The sequence below is a fragment of the Bombus vosnesenskii genome, unplaced genomic scaffold (assembly GCF_011952255.1).
Source record: "Bombus vosnesenskii isolate JDL3184/JDL3185 unplaced genomic scaffold, Bvos_JDL3184-5_v1.1 scf7180000014535, whole genome shotgun sequence".
Classification (NCBI taxonomy): domain Eukaryota; kingdom Metazoa; phylum Arthropoda; class Insecta; order Hymenoptera; family Apidae; genus Bombus; species Bombus vosnesenskii.
In genome coordinates, this window is record NW_022883506.1 from 302,421 (window position 1) to 325,514 (window position 23,094).

At 36.6% G+C, this 23,094-nt stretch overlaps 1 protein-coding gene across 1 annotated transcript in view; it reads left to right on the top strand.

Annotated features, from left to right (window-relative positions):
• The window catches only part of LOC117240036 (netrin-1-like), a 110,792-nt gene that overhangs the window by 50,010 nt on the left and 37,688 nt on the right, over positions 1-23,094 (top strand). The window contains exon 2 of the mRNA XM_033505885.1: positions 9,363-9,551. Coding sequence (XP_033361776.1) covers positions 9,363-9,551 — 189 coding nt within the window. The remainder of the gene's footprint in view (positions 1-9,362; positions 9,552-23,094) is intronic.

Below are 23,094 nucleotides of genomic sequence, written 5' to 3' on the forward strand. Positions count from 1 at the left end.
CCATTCTATCTTTATCATATCTTTCGTTTCGTGCTTTATTTAATGAGCAGTCTCTCGTTGAAACTTCTTGTTCGCCTTGACGAGTTGATCGCGATTCCTTATGCATTCCATCGTTAATAATAATTGAAAACAAAAAAGGACGTCTTTTCGATGACTAAATCTAGAATCTGAAATCTAAGATTCAAATCGCAATACGTTAATAAATGGATACTCGGCAGCACGAGAAACTTTGGAGTTGCCAAAAATACGTTTTAAAAAACTTGTCAAAAATTCGTTCTATTAACAGCAAAACTTGTTATGTGACATTCGATTAACTGTGTGACATTGCATGTAAAGGGACTGAAAAATTGTACGTATTTGTACGGTTTAGCTGTTTCTCTAATATTAATAATATCGGTGAATCTAAAACTAATTTAAAAATGAAGAATACGTTTCCGCGATAAAGCTTGCACGAAAAGTTTCTTTCGAAACTGTCTTAATTTGCAAATAGTAGATGTACGACTATAATCGAGCAACTTTATGTAATTATATAATTTTAATTTTTAGCATAATATATTGGTAAAACGATAAAAATGAAAAACAATTTACAATTTTTGCACGGTAAATAAAAATGTAACAAGCTGTCGAAATTATGTATATAATCGATTCTCGTTTTAGTTTAGTTTTATAGATCATTATGATGCGATTAGAAGATGTTACCTCGAAATTTTCATTTTGCACTTTTCTTCTCTCAAACAGACAGGCACGTGAAAATTTCAGTAGATCCGTTTTCACGCGTGCCGTTGCTCATTAACGTCGAGAGCCGCGCAACGGCGTTAACGGCTTGTTAGCGTTTTGCAAGCGATGTCACGATAGGCGTGCCGTGATAATTTATTGGCTCGTAAATTTACGCTTTCCCGAATATACAGGATACAGGCACGTGTTTACTCGACGTCGACGTGCTATATCTGTCCATGGCTGATCTTTCCGATGATAGACAGCGATGCAGCTTCCGCGACCGATTTGTCGGATGAGTGTTATATGGAGACATTATGTCGACGGAATTTGTCGGAAGGAATTCACTGCTGAATACGCGATTCGCCGCTAATACACGATTCACTCGATGTAATTGAAATTCTAGTCTCTATAAATGTAAACACGATTGACGCTCTTCGCGTTCGAAAGAGCTTATGTTTTCGAACCAAATTGTTGGATATGTCAATCGACGTTCCAAAAAAATATAAACAGGCTGTTTGAATTGTTAAAAAATTATTATTACACAGTGAGCTGTACCAATTATACAGGGTATCCCAGTATTGATGGTGCAATCTGGAGGGTGCGATTGTATATGAGAAAATAAGTCGAATATATGGAATAAATTTCTTTTATTTGAGGCTTCGTTCTCGAGAAAATCGAGCTATGACTTGTCAAACGGCTCTCGATACAAACCATTATTTACTGTATCCATTTATGTAGAAATGTACATATTAAATCAAAAGTTTATTCCGAGGACAATACAAGTCTTCCACTAGCAAAAGCGAGGATCGTTTCGGCGTTCGAAGAACTAAAAGCGGAAAGTACGTTGGAAAGCGTGCACGAAAATTTAATTCGGAGACACACCTGTGTATGCAGTTCGGTCGCCAGCATTTTCAACATTTTTTGCAGATCTTAAAAATTACATGCTTTATTATTACTCATAAATCTACAAGATATAGTTTGTCCACCACGATATGTCAAATAATTCCCAAAATCTTTAATTACATCAATTCCGAAATGGTTGTTAACTGTTAAATATAGAAAGTACCAATGGGAAGGTTTATAAGGTCTTAATATGTTATGTATCTCCATTCTTTTCTATGTTTTTATGTAAATATAAATAGATGTATTTACTTTTGCGTTACATTTGTAACGTTATATTTATATTTATAATAACGTTATATTTATATCTACAACGTTATATTTGTATTTATTACCTTTCTTCTTAACAAGTTTAATAACGTTAATTAATTTTGTTTTACAAGTTTAAGTTTACAAGTTTAATAATTTCCATAAATGTGTCTTCAGCAACTTTAGTTATTCACTTGGTATAAAACAACATTTTATATCAAAAAGATTATCGAACCTACCGTTTTTGTTTCTGTAATGTATTTTTGTAATTTTGCAATGAATTTTTTTTGTAACTGACATTTGAGATTGTTTGGTTAAATTTAAGATTTATTTTTATTATCGCCATGATATCGTTCCGCTTGAGTCAGTGGTCATTTTAGAAGTACTATTTATTGGTCTGTTAACGAAATTATAAAAAGATTTTAAGGATGTCGTGATTATTATTTTGTTTGGTTAGCATGATGAGCATAAATAAGGAGTTATGAAAGTTTCAAATGTGGTTCGTTATCTTAAGCACGATCCAAGATCCATTATTTTTAAGTTATATTTCACAAAAAAGAAAGACAAGGAAAAAAAATATGTAACGTTAAATAAGAGATTCAATGAGACTTGGGATTATTTCCCCTTCATTATAGGCGATGAAAGTGTGCGAACCAATTTCAGAATATCGTATAACTTATACATGTATGTATTATAATAAGTGCGTGTGGAAACTGCCTTTTGAAATGTAATTATTGACCGGGATTTACGCAACTGATTTATTGAGACTGACTGAGAGTTCCAAAATTAAATAATAATTTTATCGAAGATATTTCAGACTTTCCGGCATTTATTACATAAGAAAGTAAATTATACTTTCCTGTTTTGTACCGTTTATGGATATATGTACATCGAATCATTTCAATAATTTTTTGGAAATTGTAATATAAATTATTATTTCGTGCTACAGAATTCGTATGCTACAGAATTGGGTTGAGTTTCCTCGGAATTATTATAAAATATATTGAGAAATGTTAAAATAAATCGATAATACCTAAATATCGGCATACTTTAAAAATATCGTAAAATATTACAAAATATTTATGAAACATTCTGAACAATGCATTTGCGCTTCACGGAGAAAAGAGCGCGGGGTTACGTATATACCTATATCCGAAAAATATAGAAATATTCGATTTTTATCTGTTTTTTGTTAACAGGACGTATATACCTTTTAAAAGAATTCAGACGCTAACAATGAAAAAATTTCAAATTTTACCAATTAGATTCTTTCACCGCAATCCAAAAGTACGATGAATATTTTTTCAGGAGTATACGGTATACATTTTTACTATGTATGATAAAAAGATACGAGTGTAGATAATTGAAAAATGATTTTTTTAAAAGAATAGATTATTTAGTAAACAATAAAACCTGTCCGCTTGACTTGTCTGTTAAAACTACACCGTAACGAAACTCACGTGAGATCTGAAAGCGTGAAATCACGTTAGAAGGCTTATAGGATTACGGGAATTAAAATCGGACCACTACCGCTGTTGCCTTTAGCGAACACCAACATGTTTGTTCAACTTCAACAAATGTCTAGCTGGATATTCCTTGATATTTGTCTTATCACACCTCTGCAGAAATTAAAAAAGATTTACCTTGGTATCATCGTAATTCGTATTTATTATTATTCTTATTGTTATCGTAAGTACAACATTGTATTGCATCACGGATTAATATTACATATATTCCATTTATATGTATTGGTATATATAAATATATTATTACTTAAAATGTCAGGTGAATGTAATACAAAGCGAGTTTTATAGTATTGTGAAAATCGCAACATTTTTTGAGTTCTAAAAGTTCATCCTCGATTCTTTTTAAGTTTAGGTTTATATAAAAAATACATATAATCGAGTAACGTTTTCAACGCAATGCATTAGGTCCGCAAAACTAAAAGCAAAGAAAATTTGTCACTTTACCGAAAAAGACAAATTTAATATTTAACGGGAGGTTTCACAGAAGTTTGAAAAGATAGTCTAATGAAAAGCTAATTCAATATCTGGATCGTCTATTTGAATTGCCTGGAATCGTCCGATCGTAAGAGGTTTCGAATGGAATTTCGTTTAGTCGGCAACCGAAACGGTTCCCATTAAATTTAAGCTCGTTAGCGGAGAGCGGGGACCCGGGACATGACGCATCATGTAGTTCACAGAGCGGCTACTAGACACCGAAACGTTAGGAAATCTATCCTTCTGGCATTCAAAGACGGTCCGCCGAACCTAACCAGGTATCATCAGCTTCAGAGAAGTTCAACGTTGATCGCCAGCTGTATCGATAAGATCTGATACAGACACTCGAGTTTTCAAAGGCTGCGAAAGGTCACGAACCCTTCTCGGCCGTGTCGGCCGTGTGCATCGTGATACTTTACGCGATCCATTCGCGGTCAGTAGCCAGGGTTCCGCGAATCCGTTTCATGCTAACTTTCGTAACCGAACCGTTAGGCTGTTTTATTTTAACCATATAACCCCCTTTCTGAAAGAACATCGGTTCCCCATACCGAGAGGAGAATACATATTATATATCACGAGCCACGTTCAAGCTGACTTAACGAACAGAAAATGCATCGCGATGCTTTCCTACGTTCGTAGATAAAAATAAAGAAATTTTCTTTATTTCGAACGTGCTGCGGTGATTCGATTTTACCTCTGTTATACATGAATTAGCCTATGAACATATATATATTACGTAATTGTCAGCATAAAACATAAGCGAAAGTATATACACACACACGTGTACTTATATGGCTTTCTATAAGCAATTTGGTCGTTTAATCGTCGATTTATTATCCAATAAATACATTTGTTGAGAATTACGTAACTGCGATGTAATATGTGGATCGTTTAAAGAATTCTTAGAATTGAATGGAAAAAGCTACCTATACCTACATATATATAATTATATTATACATACATATATACACATACCATGCCGTTATACATAGTTCATTTCTTAATATTATTTTATATGATATATGTACATTACATATGTATGTGTCACGATCGTAATAACATTATGTAGGACTTGCATTAAACACTCTTTGTTTGAGATTGTTTCTTCCAAGATCCGGTGATCAACTGATGTTGGCCGTTACTGTTGAGTCCGTTGAGTCGTCTGTAGCGGGGAAGCATGTGTTCTGAAATTACTAAAAGATAATGGGCGATATAGTAACTTAAAGAAAAAGTAAAACGTTATCTCGAAATACTTGCTCCTGCATCGATTAGGGACGTATAGTTTCACCATAGATCGAGATACAACCGTCTTCGGTTAGCGACTATAGCGTTTTCCTCGACAGTTTGAAAAGGTTTAGAGCGAATAAAGTCAAAGCATACATCTTCTCTTATCAGGACGAATGTCCTTTCCTCGTTCATTAGAGAATCGTTATTGCTTTAAACAAGACAGTGTAATTCGATTAATTAGCTTTTACGCGTATATGTGCACATTTGCATAAGCACAGACACATATACATACGAGGAAGAAGGCAATGGGATCCGGAAAGAACCGGATAATTTTTAAAATGTCCCAACCCAAGATGTTCGATGGAGAGATAACGAACAGTGAAAAGATTCTTTGGGAATCTTTGTGAAAAGAAAAGTTTTAAAATTGAGTAGCTTGTATCAATTAATTTCGGAAAGGAATGTTATGCATATTTTGAAATAGGTACTTTAGAAAGGTAGAAATATGCTATGATAGATCAGGATGACAATACATACATATATTAACAGAGTAAATATAACATTTAAATATAAGGTACTTTTCTTTGGTTTGTATCTATATTTACGTATTATATTATATATAATTAATTTATATTTTTTAAATAATATCAATTTTTGAAACTAATCAGCAACCTAATAATGTACGCACGACCTCTTCTTTGTTCCAACAAAAGCGGTGTGTGAAGGTGTCGTAATGCGTTTAAGATCACTAATTGCAGAAGCAACTGACTCGTATTGAAATTTGATGGAACCATGGTCCTCGACGCCTCTTACGACAATAGACCTCCCTTAGAAGCGATATGCCAGGAATGGCTGTAATTACTGCTCTATCATCTAAAAGCAATCACCAAGCGGTATTCGCTCGATCTAAGTGCGAAACAATGCACCGTTTGACCTAATTTATCACGAGAGTGCCACGTCTGCAAGGAACAATACCTCTTGCTTTGAAAATCTTTATTACGTATCCATAATGGACCCGCAGCTGTCGAAGAACGATTTTAATTTCTGATTAACCATCGGGTTGTCAATTTCAAATTCATATACGAAGGATATGCTTTTAATCGAATTAAATAAAGAAGTAGTAATGATATAATATTTTATTAAATATGTATAATTCTATTTTTCTCGGAACACCATTTGCCCTTGTTACATAGAATATCTTTAAGAGAGGATTTTAAATTTACATTATTTCGTATAAAATCCAGTTGTTTATTTTGCTTAATAGGTTGCTTTTGTTGTACCAAAATATTCTTAAACTATACAACGTTGCTTTACGATGTACAATCATACGTCTAAAATAATTTGAGTATTCTAGTCAAGACTTCAAGAATCTTCAAAGATTTTTGCATCCTTCTATTCCGGAAATTCGTTGAACAACGATTAGAGAAGATACATGCTTACATCTGCGTGTAAGTAAATTACCTCGCAAGTTCACCGCAGCTGTTTGTCTCAAAGAATTACACAAATCTGATATTTTCGATTTCTAAACGCACTGTTACGTATTGACTACACGTGCGAGAAATTAAATACTGCCTCTTGCGTACTTTGATCGAATAAAGCCTAGAACAGAAAAGATTCTGTTGCGAACAATAAAATAGCTAACTGAAACGTAACCACAATATATGTATGTACCTACATTCTAAAGCAGATAAATTCTAAGTGAAATCCGCTGACAAGGTGACACTTGCTAATGGCAATAAGTAATGTGTCTGAAGCCACGTTTGCACGCAATAATATGAAGAGCAGGAGAAAAAGGAAAGTTCGCTATAAAGAATAGAGAATCGAGGCGTTTCGATTCGCATGGTCCGAGATTCAAGCTTGTAAATCTTTTTCTTCGGGGTAGTCGATAAATCTTAACGAGGCTAAAAGCATAACCCCGTTGGTTTCGAAGAGCAGAGGAAAATCCAGAAGACGTGGAACATCGATTATAAGACGGTTAATCGCTAATTACAGCGATTGCCTCTACGAAAACAACCCAGGGCCTTAGCGTGGCCAGCCACAGCTTAATAACAGGAATCGATCAAGAAATTTCAGACGGTGGCTGAACAAGGTTATTAACTATCGAGAGGTTATTCGATCGATCCGCCACGCTACATTCCACGTGCGTTTAACGACTATACCAATACCTATCCCTATACTTATACCTACACTTACACCTTTATCTTTATCCTCTACATCGAATTCCGTATCTCGTATCTCGTAGGTAATCGGGTATATTGCTGTGTAAAGCATCGGATTTCGGTTTTTCCACGCATCCTTAACGATAATATTTTTCCTGCCTTCCTGAGTTAATTGTGCAGTAAATGCTTAATTATTAAGCAAATAACACATTTCTTCGTTAAAAGAGATCGAATTAAATTTAACGAAATATTTATTCGATAATCATAGTTTTAACATCTTTTTTATCGTATATTTATCTATCTTTGAATGGAGATAAGAATTACGAATTGTACGTTAACATACGGTAAAGTATAAAAAACTGAGTTGGTTACTTAACTCGGTCATAAAACATGCCGAATCTTTTCTCGACTCACAGCTCGTAGCTCGTAGCTTATAGTTCGTAACTGGAACGAGGCTGACAATCCAGACCACGAGGCGAAATTTCAGGACCATAAAAAATCTATTTCGGTGTGAAGAAGCGTTAACGCGGATGTGAAGAAACATTAACGTGGATGCGAAGAGCTGGCTCAGCGGAAAGAAGCGCGTAACGATGGCGTCTCGCGTGAAAACGGAAAATAAGGCACGCTCAGTTTGGTTCGATACACGGATTATTGGGTCGAGTGATCGTATATGAATAGTGTAAGAAGAATCGTTAAAATTGCAACTTCCCTACCGACTTTTCCTCGTTTATCCTCTCCTCCTATTCTTTCTATTCGCTTGATACCTCTCAATTATTCTGTTATTTTCAAGAAGTCACGAAGAACAACTGCGGAACGACGTGCTCGAGTAGAAGAAGCACGAGTCTTTTGGAGATACTTCTTGTTCGATTCTCGAGAATTCAATGGACGGGTCGCCCTCGATATGACGACACCGCGCCGCACCGCGCGGGACATTTCCGGCGAATCGGGGAAAAGAAGAAAGCGAAGGAAAATTGTCAACGCACACCAGACAAGACACTCTCCATCTCGTTCACGACTCTTTCTCTGCTTCCAATGAATACGCTTGAAATTCACTATTACGATAAACACAAGAATATTTCTCCTCCGATTCGTTAACTTCTCAAGAAACGTGGTGACACTATTGTGATAACTTAAATTAAATGGAAATACGATTAATTCGTAATTTTTTGTAGAAATTGTAACTGCATATGTATATTTTTAAAAATTAGAATGATTTTATGTGTTCTATGCATTTTATGTATGTCGTTAAAGGTTTGTTTCTATTTACTCTACATATATATACACATCTAAGATTCTCATAATAGATGCATAAATATTTACAATCTACTTATTATTATGTAGTTTTTACTTTGTCCTATCAGAAATAGTCGTTAACCATAATCTTTTTTCTCGTGAGTAAAGGAAACTTTGGTTATTGAGGGTTAAAGACACAAATTTGAGTGTGCTATCCATTCTTCGCTAATATACTAATCGTTTTATCCTGCCATTTTCCCCTGATTGTATCGTACGTTTATCTGTAAGTAGAAAACGTTCACATTTCGCAAAGCGAAGTGTTTCTACATATATCGATTTCATTTAAAGTGTGTTATACCTAGAGGTTATACCTCGTACCCTAACCTAGATAATATATAATACTGTTAATACATGATGCAGGTAGAATATCCGAAAAAATTCATACACGTGCTCTCTTTTTTTTTTTTTGTTTTTTATAACTTCATTTATTCTAATTCCAAGCTATATTTTAAATAATAAATATGTTGTTTTGTAACCCATAAATTATATCTTCAACTAATTGATCGTGAAATAATGGAATCCTAGTGGAATAAGTAGTGCACTCGAAGACATTTATTCCGTCAAAATAGATCAACAATTGCACCGTTTTTGTCAGTCTGCCGTTGACTTACCGTGTTTAATTCCTTTACCAAGATATTTGATATTACAGAAATATGGTCGACATTTATTTACTCTTAGGAAGATTGCAAAATGAACACGATTGCGTTGTTCCAATGTGTATTTAATTGTAATACGAGGTTAAACTGTTTCGGAAAGTAAAATTGCTTCAGCAAAATGGAAGGACCGGTTAGTCATCTAATCGGACGTGTATCTGTTTCAGAATGCAACTGCAATCTCCACGCAAGAAAGTGCAGATTCAACATGGAACTATACAAGCTGTCGGGTCGTGTCAGCGGAGGCGTTTGTCTGCAGTGCCGGCATTTTACAGCAGGAAGACACTGTCACTATTGTCGGGAAGGTTACTACAGGGATCCGGCGAGACCGATCCAACATCGTAAAGCCTGCAAACGTAAGTACCCTCCGACAGCCATGGATCACCGCTAATTTAAGATAGCTTGTTCCCACTGATCTATCAATCGGGAATTATTTGTTGCAATCGTTTGCATGTTCCTGGCACGTTCGTTCACCTCCTACAAATTCTACGTTCTATGACCAGACACGTAAGAATATCAGTATCAATGCGACATACACATTGATAGATCATCGTGGCAGATTCACACTAATTTTTAAAAAGGTACAAGATAGTTCTCGGTATTAATAGAAACAAATTTAACACATAAATATAAAAATGAGAATCCGAATGACAGCGAAATAGATATGCTTATATCTACGAAAAAATTTAATCACAGTACAATATTTTACAACAGTTTAAATATAGTACCTTAGAGTAATTTTAGTTGTAATTAATAATCGTGTACAGAAAAAAATCTACATTCAGATAGCCAATAACGTCCAAATCTCATCTACTTTACCTTTGTCACGGCACAAGTATTCTCTAGATGGATCAGATATGATTCCATTCAGCTAAACTGTCAATCGACCCTGAAGTGCGCGTTCGTGTCACAAGCGGAAACCAATTATTGATCCGTTATTACTATTAATTTCATCTGTTTTCCGGTACTGTTACAAAGTGGCAACTAACCGAGCACTGCTCCTCTGCTCCAATCTCGAGACATTTAATCTATGTCGGTTTGTCTAGGGCCAGAACCCATTGCGGGGATAACGATCTCTAAACGCAAGAAAGCACATCGGAACGTATTCATGCTCGCACGGTGGTACATGGTGCATGGTGCATGGCGCATGGTGCATGGTGCACCATCGTGCATCTAATGTATACACGTTCACGTACTACATTCCATTCGTACGATTGGAACACACTGGATTTGTTGTCTAGTCCTTCGCGACTACGAACCTCCTCCCGCACTTACTAAATTAACAGCCGACCATGATCAGCAGTATAGTCACGGTCATTTCAACCCGCAGATCCTAATACAGGACTCGTCACAAGATAAGTGTTTTAGAGAATGGCAGAACTCTCATTTTCAGAACTCTGGGTTATGTTGCTTTGTTTTCATACCTTTATCATTTCGTGGAAAGTACTCGTTCGAACGGTAATTTATTTATACGATATCAAAGATTTTCATTACATCTATACGCGAGAGATGTTTATAATTGTTCTGTCTGATGACAAAAATTTTTATAAAGTCGGTCAATTTCCATTCGACGATAGTCAACATACAGAAATCATTTTTTATAATATCGGTTCAAGTTACCGGCTTGAAGCAAAAAAAGTGAAAAGAATGTAACATACGTCGTTTTTGTTACGAGTATCTCGATTGTACTCTTCGTAGAATACATAAATATGTATACGTATACGTATCCGTAGATCAATTTCTCAGTTAGAAAGAAGTTGCAACATATTGGAATACTTAAGCGCAGCACGCGTACAATCGCAGAATCCATAGGAAGTTTCCTGGAATCAGAACTTTGCAACGCATGTAATATCAATGCGATGAAATTTTTTCAATGATAATGTACCGGTATTATGGTTACGAGCGGTCGATTCAGCATATAGCGTTTCACGTTGTCATGTTCGACACTGCATTCCATTAACATTATAAAATTTAACGAACCTTAAACCAGTTACCGGCACGTTAATTAGCTCCTGAAAGGGGTTGGTTCTCGTTGTTTCATGGTAAATTTAATTCGCACCGAAAGCCCGAGGTTACGTTTCACAGGAGAGAAATGAAATGACGGCCGTGGTGCGTCCCACGCAATCCGCGTCGATGGTGGCTTCTTCGCTCTGAGGACTAATTTATGAAAGTTCTACCATCCTAAGACGAGTTTAAATCTCCTTTTCGTGCCAAGGGCTCGCGGTGAATGTCGTGTCTCGTTGTTATCTTAACGGCTGCCATGGCTGCTAACGAGAATACAGACTGTTCGTTATCTTCGCGGCAAGAGCACGCGCAAGCCCTTGGCCCGACACTTGTGTTTTATATGCGAGCCAGAGACACTGCCAACTGATTGTGAGCACAAGGAAGCCACGATTGTGCCATATCTAAAACCACGAGTTCTTAGTTCAAAACGCATTTAATTACATTTAGTCTCTTTCCTCAGCCGTGTCTTTTCGTTCACTAGTTTTTAGAAAATACCAACTGTCTAAGCTATGCAATAATTTCAACTGTACACTCTTAGGAAAGCGTTCTCGAACGCGAATTTGGTAAAAATGCGGAGGTAAGAGAAACCTTCCCGGGAAAAGGACAAATAAATAAAGGCAGAAGCGAGGAGTAAGATCGGTGGCACTTAGAGACGCGAACGGGCTGCCGCGACTTCCCTCGGAAAGAATATATTTTAAAAGAGGGAAAAATGAAGTGCAGTCAAGAGGGGATGCATCTCCGAAAGGCATTCGCCCCTTTTTCCACGTGCTCCGTGGCGTCACGTCATTTCCACGGTTAGTGAACTCCAAATGGCTCCCACAGCGAGCCCTCTCAATTTTGCGCTGGTAGTTTGCAGCACATGGAAAATACGGCCCTGTCGACTGCTACGTACTGTGTCAGGTCAGGCAACCGCTGCTCGTTTAGAGATTTCCACCGCGACGAACGACGACGGCGACGACGACGAGCCTCGCGCCCGCTTTCTCTCTCGCTCTCCGACCTTCTCTCCCTTCCATACTGCGTTTTGTTCACCTCTTTCTGCTCTGTCCTGCCCTCCTCTCCCATCACCTTTTCCGTCTCCCCCTTCCCTTCGTTCCAACAGGCACACACTGAATTGCTCGGGAAATTTGTTGCCTCGTCAACGAACTAACAGCCGTATCTAATGTCATTGTGAGGTGACCCGTGGATGCTTGCCCACCTCGTGCGAACGCACGGAATCTTTTAAAATTGTCAGCCCACCAAAACGTATTGCAGCCGAGGGAACTTTTAGCGTTCCGTTTACCACCTGGCTAAAGCTTCCAGGTCGGTTCGCGATTTCGCGAACAGGAATTATGCGCGGTTTATCTCAATGAAGTGTTCGAATGATTTAGGTAAACCACTTGTTCTTGACAGCAATGCTACTAAACGCTAAGACGCCCGAGTGATAAAGATTAATTAGAATAACATGGCATTATTGTGCCTATGTATTTTTATGTCTATTTTTGTAAATTCCTAGGTTGGTATGTAATAATGTCCGCATTTGCGTCAAGTTCAATCTTTTCTTCGATTTATGGTTACCACAAAATATGTCATTTAATTTAAAACAGTTAACATTTTGTAATATCTTATTTTACCTTCTCGACGTCAGCAATTCTTAAGAATGTTGTCGTATAATGTTTTAGCAAAATAATTTTATGTTTCCTGGCATTCTTTTCTATTATTTTAAAAAGCTGATTTCAGATTTCTAGTCTCTTTTTTCTGACTTTCTCCAAATAATCTCCTATGTATTTTATCGCAGTACTTTCGAAAACTGCGAAAGAAGAATAGCTATAAAAACAATTAACATCGTGAAAAGAATATCTAGAAATTCATTTTCAAACAAACGAATTTTCCTAAGAATGAAATATATTCTTTGGTTATTAATATAAAACTAGTAACAATAAAGTTGTTTACGAAATATCGTAACGAAAAAACTGTATTTCATTAATGCGTCGAATCTGCTACAATAAGATGAAAAATAGTCGTAGACCATCTTTTTTCATTCTTTCGTTCTTTCCATTTTTCTTCCTTTCTCGTTCCCCTTTTTTTTAGTTTTGATATCGCTCAGTACCGAATTGTCATGCTCCTCGTGAAGCAGCCTGTATGTGCACACTGCACACATTGGCTGGTAATATTAGAGGCTTCCCCTGTTTGTATAATACGCGTGGCCATACCGGAACGATACGTTTCAACTGTATCCTACCCCAAAAGCTTCAGCCTGTGTTTATTTTACACCCTCCAGCAAGGGTTGCCTCTCAAACAGAATCGGTCACCGAGACATTCGTGGTCTCCCTTCGGGCAACCTTACTGGCCCTTTGTCAAGTCTCCGAGTAGTCATTCGCACCAAAATTTTCTAAACTATCGATTTTTTTATCACAAAATCCTTTCAATTTTATGGATAAAAAGGTAACGAATTTAGTCACATGTATTGATAGTTCCTAGCAAAATTTTTCGTTTGTACAAAGAAATAAATATACATATGATTTTTCTATCTTTTTAATTAAAATACGTTGATAATAAAACACCGTTTGGAATTATATTTTTCACGCGACAAATTGTCAAATTACGAATTAAAAATATTCGCAAAACGTAATAAATATTTGTAATCAATACGTAATATAAACACAGAATTTTATGTTGTGATATTTTCTGTTTTTTTATTGGATTTTTATTTTATTACTATCTCTGTAGGATTCACATTTTTTATCATCTACCGATTTTTTATTTTCTATCAGTTTCTACTTACGATTTCATGATACGATTCAACACACCGTGTACATAAAATTCAAATGTCGTTGATCTTTATGTCACATTCATATATACATACGTCGATCCAAGGGAAAAAAATATGTATATTATTTTACACCGAAACTTTGACCGTGCTATTCTATTTTAATTAAATATCAGAGCGAAATTGTAACGGTGCTAATATCATACTTTCCTAGCTCATCAGACTTGTCATCAGCTACTGGCGATGGTCTTAGCTCGAAGCTTGTGAAAACCACAGTACACAGACGAAAAAGGTATAGTATCGTACACGCATACAGCAGTCGGAAGGTGCTTGAACCCGATATCAAGTGCAAAGCTTTCCTCGCATACTCAACACACGTAAGCATATTCATTATCCACCACTTAGTCGGGTCTTAAACCAGCGGTGCTTGCAGTGGGATCAGCACTATTAGTCTCTCACGCCCCCCCTTCCTCTTTCCTATTGACTCCCTTTACATCTTTTTTACCTCCATCTTTCAATGCCTTTTGCTATCATTTCTTTCTTCCAGTATTCTACCTCCTTTCCCTCCCACTCTTCAGGCATAGGTATTACCCCCTTTCTTTTCTTTCCAACCGATACTTTGTTCACTTGCTCTGTACTTCGGTTCCCATATTTTCCTTCTTTATTATTCTTTCTTCTTATCCGTTCTTTCTAATATCTATATTGTCTTCGATTTATGCCGGGGTTTGTGTACCTTTGCCTGGCAATATTTACGCATGTATGCGTCGATCGATTAACAGGACTTTCAGTTCTATTGTTTCATAAAAATGAGATAATTTGCAAATGCAAATAATCAATTGATAATTTATGTGTTGATAGATTCTCTATATATTAAATAAAAAGTTTCGAGATTTCGTAAATCTCTTCGAGAATTTGTAAAACTTCGATTTAACTTGTGGAAACATTTACAGTATATGTACACATTGAATCAAATAACGATAAATACAATAGAAAATCTTATAATTCACATATTGATCGAGAGGTACGACATAGGAAGGAACACTTAACCTTATTACACATAATCAGCCAGGTCTTTACCATGATATCGAGCATATGGAATTCTTTACAGTCTAAAATTCCAAACGAAATTATGAACTTAAAAGTTTTGACAATCCCCTAATAATTTTACGTATTTTAATACTAATGGACAGCTGTGTACATAACTATAAATATTACGTTATACGCTATAACTATAAACGTAATCAATTAACAATAATGCACAAGTCCAAATATTTGTGCATATACTAATGTTAATGTTTTGCAAATTCTACGTAAAACAACATCTAGTACAGTTGATAAATACGTGATAATTTACTGAATATATTTAAAAACAAGTCTTGATTATCAACGGACGATCAATGACGCGATCCACGTGTTGAAAGTCTTGTTGACGTATATGTATGGTATGACATATTTTTGTAATAACGGGCATGTATTTCTTGCAGTTTTCTTTCTTGCATCGGTTAACTTGTTTCTTCCTGTAGAGAGTAGCAAAACGTACAGTAGGTATGATCGATCGTCTAGACGGGATAAAACGAGACAAAGAAATCAAGTGCACTCGAATCCGGCAACCCTCGTTACCCTTTGTTCAGATAAATACACGATACGCATGTAATTACGCGCAAGCATCGAATTTCGTTTACGACCCATAAAAACGATTCTGTTTCCTTTGCTATAGAATATTTCAGCGTTTTTCCAAACGGAAATGAAATTAAAATGAATCGTATTTATTCAACACATTAATCATAAAAGAATTTCGTTCTTCCCTAAAATACTCGATTGATCACTGATACAAAATTAACCCTTACTCCTTTATATCGACGTGTTTGTTTGGTAAATAAATCAATAATAAGATATAATATAGATGCGTAGACTCTTTATTTGCAAATTGAATATTGATTATCCGAATTAATGTAGGTAATGTAGGTATATATTATATATTAGCTTTTCACCATTTTAGAATCAAAAAGCATTAGACCATTATTTTCAGTATACATATTACCTACCTACCGCTTTGGTAATATTATATCCGATTTCATGTTCGATAATTGTAATATTAACATACAAAGCAATTTTATTACTTTACTGCTATTATATTACTTTTGCCAAATTTCAGCACGCAACGACACGATTCTTAATATTTACCTTCGTAGTACGTTCAAGTATTTTTCTTAAAACTTACTTTTAACGCTGGCTAAGGTTCTTGTATTTATTGTACTCAACGAAATAATTATAAAAAGAATATGCGAAGAGTTGTGCTTGTGTCAAACAATATAAATATTGCTTTTATATTGTTTGTACTTTTTAATACTTTCTTTAATCGCACTGTTTGCAATAAAATTATTTAACTACCATTTATTATTTGATAATATCGAGTTTCTATCAGCTTTTGATTGATGACAACAACTTGACTTTAAGGTGAATGGATAAGCTATTAACTAAAGTCGGCACTGGTAAATATTTGTACAAATTATGCTGGGATAGGATTTTCAGAGGTTTAGGAGGCTGCCATGCCGCGCCACATCGCGCCACGCCGCGCCATAAATGATCTCCCTAATCAGATTGAACCAATTATCCAATCTTGACAGGGGACTAAAACGAAATACACCGACAGAATACAAGATTTCGCATAATCGTAGACTTCAGGAAAAACTATCGAGCGAATTAGTATTTGAATAAGATTAAAATCATAAGCCCAATATTGAAAGAAGATATCTTTTTAATAAAATTAAAGAAATGCTTCGGCTAATAATACCATTAAATACTTGGACGTTTTCTGGTCTTAACCCTCATTAATCGTTGAATTATAGATGAATTTAGGGTATATATTGTTAATTTATATTATTACTACTATTAGTCTGTTAGCTTTATCCCGTACCTTATGCAAAAAAGACATACTAATATAAATTAAATTCAAATATTCTGAAACTCTTTTGAATCATCTACGATTCAACGATATTAAAAATTAACGACATATATGTATATATATGTGTATATATAATATGTGTATATATATACACACATATATATAACATACTATTTTTTACATTTCTTGCAACACAACACGGTATGCTTTCTTCGATTAAAGGATGCATGTAAACATTCAACAGGTTTAACAGGAGGTACGAACATGTAAATTCGTATACTTTATGCAGGATTGCAGAGTTTCACAGCATCTTTCTCAATAATGTCAATATCGATGGAAAAATTTCACTTGACGTATGGTTCCACTCAATTTCTCTTTTACACGATTTACCTATCCTTCTCACGACCATCGTGACGCGTCAAATAGAAAAAAAACTTTTAGCAATTTCAGCTTGAACCAATGTACGAGAGGTATATCGGTTGACAACAGCTTTCCAGCTTCCATGTTATCATTTTTTCGACAAGCAGTATTAATTATAAACAATGGAACGTTTATGCGGATCGTAGATAAGATTGACAGTGAAAAGTTAGAGAATAGAGTAACTGGAATGAACCATGGCTCGGTACACGATCCAAGAATTAATAGAAAGCCGGCTAACGCGCGATAACATTCTCTTTAATCACCGTAATGTAATCCTATCTATCACTTGAGGCGAGCCCGATCGTTCCTTATAAATTTGAACGTAAGTACACCTTTCACCTTGGTTCCTTTCCTAACGCAACGATCGGCCGATTGCGCAATGCGAGGACGAGGTTAACGTGAAAAGGAAAGAAGAAAAAGAAAGAGAAGGGGGAAGGCACACGGAGAAGAGAAAGAGAAGAATCGGGAGAATGTTCGCTTTATACACCTGGCAACAAGACATTCGGCCGGATGTAACCTTCGCGGTGTGTAACATTGGCAAAAGGAAGATAAAATCATAGAGAGGACGCGCAAAGGGTCGAGAAAAAGAAGAGAAAGGTAGCGAGATACAAGGGGAGTACGGAGTACAGAGTACCTGCAGCCGAGGTGCAACTTGCAGACTCACCTTTGTTTGAACACGCAGGACTCTTGTTTCTTCTCTTCCCTCTTCTTCTTTCCTCTTCTCTTCTTTCTTCTTTTCTCTCGCTCTTTCTCCCTTTCTCTTCTTCTCTGGGCACCTTTCGAGCTGCTCCATTCCTCCCTAACTGGCTGCATGCTTCTATGTTCTCGCGAGACCGCGGCCGGTGCGCGCGCGAGTTTACGCGCGTACCCCGAGGGTTACGCGCGATTTATGTGTGCGCCTGTATACACGTTGAAATTTATACGCGCGGTATACACCCGGTGTCAGAGATACTTCTCTATCTGAAAAGCGTCTCCCGACCTGCTGCGCCGCCGCCTAAGTATCGCCACGTCAGCTATTTTCGTTCTCCAAAAGAAAATCTTAAAGACTAAGACAGCCAACCACTGGCTCGGCCAGCGGCTACTGACGACCGCGGTCATCGATCGTCGACTTTTGATGTTCTTTCTTTTTTTAACGCTCCGACGTTACACCGATCTTACCTGTACACTTTGAATTCGATTTAAGAGCTTCGAGATATTCACACCCGATAAATGCGCGCGCATTCGAAAATTTGATTACCAGTTTTGCTTTCGAGATTCATTTCCATATCGTCTATTCATCGAAGAATGAAATGGCCTTTTTAAATGTATACTACCATGGAATGACGTTGCATTCAAAAGAGATATAAAACAAAGGTGTTGATACCCGATGGAAATCATTTTTCTCGGAGAAAAGCTAAAAAATTATAGAAGAGTTCTTACTAAAATTTGTCTCTTTGCTTCAAGTGTATCGTATACATACTTAACTCTTTCGTCTTATTTAACACTTTGAGGATCATATTCTCTGACAAGCATATAGCCTGAATTCCCGTGTATGTTTGGAATGATTGAAAAGATTCATTTTCACGGTCGCTCGGAAAGTTCGTTCCGATTTACATTTCGATTCGATATGCATTTATTGAATTATATAGGTGTCATTTTGTTCCACAACCTTTCCCAATCTTTCTCGAAACTTGAATATTTCATCCTTCCAGAACCTTCCAGGTTTTTCAACGAAAAATTTTTCAGTATGATTTTTTATGTCGACCAAAGAGTTAAAAATCGGAACGAACTTTTCGAGTAGCATTTAACAAGCGTAATATTTTGTTAAAAATTAATAAACACATTTAAAGATACTTCTAGTAACGTTTTTTAATGCGATATGCTTGAAAACAATCTCTCTGGAGGAAAGATACTAGGCAAAATTTATTATTTTACTAAATTCCTTCAAACTGGAACGAATTTTCCGAGCAACCAATATTATATCTAATATATTGATACTGTTCCGTATTATTCAAGCATGTAACGTAAGAACACCTTTATAACATTTCGTTTACAGCATCTATTGCTTTTTTTTTTACTGTTATGTTATTCAACGCATTCGCGTCTTCAGTCCGCAAAGTGTTAATTCTGCCAGTGTACTTACTAACGATACAATAACCTAATGCTTTAAAAGAGACTGATGCGTAATATGTTACGCGTACCTTGTAAAATAAAATGATACACTAAATAATGTAATAAAATGATATAAATGGTAAGATGAAAGAGAAAGATGATATGGTTCTTTCGCATTTCGAAGCAATAGTATGCTAGATTATACCAAAGAGGTTGCGACGATATTTAATAAACAACATAGAACTTGAAACCATACTTTGCTAAATTATCTCTACATCCCTCACATTGCTTTCTTTGATTTTCTTCTTAGTAAAGTTTTAATTAAAATTGCAAATTTTCTGATGTATATAACAATGTATATTAGAAAACAAAATTGGTTAAGAATTTTAATTTATGATGAATTTGGTGTTTTATATCGTTACTTTACTATTAAAAGCATTAAGAATTTATTCATTTAAAAAAGAAGAGTATAGTCAATTTTGGGAACGTCTATCATCAATATCTCACGTGTTGTCATTGGATAACTGTGTGGCGACACTCAACAGCAAATACCACCACTCGACACTAACTAGTGTCGGACGACGGCAGCGCAGTGGTTAGCGCAGTGGTTAGCGCCTTAGGTTACGAACGTGTTCGGGACCCGGGTTCAAATCCCGGCGCCCGTAGGCCGATTTTTCTTCCACGATTCTTAAATAAGAAGAAAATACAGCAGTACCCTAGCAGCGACACTACATCCGCAGCAGAACCTATCTCGGCTTTCACACACCGGCACTAGGCTTCCGCACCTATCACGACTTATTCACCCCAACTGTTTCTGTTTTTCCAAATCGCATGAAAATTAACATCACCGAACTGAGTCACTCTGTTGCCGAATTTAATTTATATTAGTAGTCCCGTTTTCCGACGACATTATTCGAATAACGGACTTTTCATCGTACTTCGAATTAAAGGAACGTCCAAATAAAGTTAACTCGTCGCTCAATCAATTACGTTCATGTAAAGTTCACGTAGAAACACGATGAATATATACACGTGTCGCGATGCAAAGAAATCCTCGAATAGTAATAAGCGAAGAAAATAATTCTAATACAAGGAAATAAGTTATCTCAGTTCCCACTTTCCTCTTACTAACGAAGTGACATCAAACTCCACTTCTATGAAGCTCGATGTCGACCTATCGGTGTTGACATTTCGAAACGCATTATGGCTTAGCGACACATCCTCGGTATAGGATATTTGTCTCTCGATGCATTCAACCGACGCGGCGCGACGCGTTCATCCATGCCACAAGCATATCTCGCTAACTCGAGAGCACTTGGCCGACCGATACAGCCACTTCTACTCTACTCGTCATTAACACCTTGCAAAAAAAGCAGGATTGCCGGGAACGGAGAGAGGTTGCAATTTCGCGCACGTTTATGTATTCTTTTTCTCTCTCTATCGTTCACTATCAGTCTCTTTTCTTCAACCTTTTCCCTCGGCAATCTTTCCTCTCTGTCTCCGTCTTTCGCTCTCGGTTTTTTTGTCCGCTCTCTAGGCGATTGCGCGAGTACGCGCAACACCCGTACGGACATGCACTTACGCGATGCAGGTACGCGTAATTGCGCGCATAATTTAAGGGCGCGCCACGGCACGAATATATGACCCACGGTGAACGCAGCACAAATCGAGAATACACCGCACCGTACGTCCGGCTAAAGGGGGGGTCAAGAAATGCGGTTCTCCGGGTGAAACCGGCACTTTAAGAAAACCGATCCGTCCATTCATCGAGAAACGATTAAATTGATAGCTCGCCACCACGCGAGCAACTGACGCTGCTCCGTTCCGCTGCGTGCTGTGCCGCGCCGGGCCGCATGTTTCTTCTTCGGAGCTGTTCTTTCCCTTGCCTGAAAAAATTCTTCCTCTGAAATGTTAATGACAACCACCGCTGCCCCGACAATTTTTTTTCAAACAGCAACTTATCTGATCGTATCGTCGCGTCGGTCTCAGCCGGCGACGACGAGAAACAACGTATCTATATGTATGTATATACTCAATACTTTTCTGTTTTCACTGCTATCGCGCGAAGGAAATAAAGTCTGCTTGTAGTTACAGACTATGCTTTACTTTCGCATAATATTAGAGTGTGACGATAGGAGGAGGGACGTAATTTTCCAGTAGCCAAGGGTAAACACATTTCAACATAATGTTGTATATCTGAAAGATTGATCGTTCTTCTCTTTTTGCTATTGAAACAATTTATTTATGATAAAAAAATTAAGTGCGAATCCTATTACTATATTTAACGGATGATGATACAAAATGAAGTTGAGTCGAATGAACCTTTTTGCTATATAATTCTTTCATATGCAATCATTGATTCGCTTCATATCCTTTTATTCGAAACATCAAAACGTCATGTTTGTTTCTCGATATAAGCCACGCTACACATGCAACTTCAATTCGTTATGGTTTCAGATGTTATAATCGTAACATGTTACCGATTAAATGTTCTTGTTACAGAACTATTGTACGTGACACGAAGTCGTAACTTAAGAATAATTAAGGGAACGATACTGCATGCAAATATGTAGCAGCTGGGGTTAACCTCTTAATAGCTTACGTTACTCCCAGTTTAAACGCATTTAAACTTTAAGGACTTGATGTATGTACTATGCGAAAGCGTGTTACCCTTTAAGCGCGAAACCAACAAATTTAACTCTTCATGGGAGTTACAGATATAGAACGTTCCAATAACTTACGCGTGTCAAGATCGTACAATTGAAACTTTATTTATTTTTTGTTTCGGTAGACAAATGGTTTGTTTAAAAATATTGAAATTCAATTGTTATTATAATTAATTAACAGGTCTAAGTGATTTTTAAGCTATTTCTCTGTCGAGCGAAGTTAGTATTCGATCGAATGAAACATTTAATAACGTGGAAACAAGTAGCTCTTCTACTCTAACAATATTTTAATATCCTTGGTCAATGACAAAAATATAGAGAAAAAGTTAGAAGAAACAGCTATGAATTATCGAAAATGATGAACAATCTACTACTTACGTCACATCACTTATCTACCTCACATCATATCTTACTCTTTTATTTTTATCTTCAGAGAAAAGAATTTCTTTCCGTAGTGAATAATTCTTTATTTTCAATATCATGACTAATCATGAGTCTTTTGTCCCAGTCCTAGATGTCAAATCGGTGTCGTTGAACTTTTATTTCATTCGTGAGTGTCGGAATCATAGAGGTGGAGGTTCAGGAAGCCACTTTGGATCAATTAGCGCGCAACAAAAAGGAAGGTAAAAAGAGGGATTCGGATCCTGGCTCGTACGAATGAAGACGTCATCAGCCGCATAGTTTTGATAGGACGCGTATAGAATGACTGGAATACGAGACTTTGATGTGTGAGAAGGGTTCGGGAAGGTCTCGCCCGTCTCCTGTCGTCAGTCATATCACCGGTTCGCTACGCAGGTGAAAGATAAAGGGAACCTGTAATAAATGTATGAAAGGTGTAATAGGGCGAAACTTGATAGCCGAGGAACCTGCTATGGTATCTATGGCGTCGCGTGGCAAATTGTCATGCTGGCCGAAAAGAGTGACCATAGGGGTGATAAAATTTTCTCGTACTCTCTGGTCCAATATCACACCGCTGTCTACTTACATCAAATGCTTGTTTTTGTTTGTAAAAGTAAGTAAAGCTCGAGAGAGTAGGGTACCATTGATGGAGATAGAGACACTTCAAT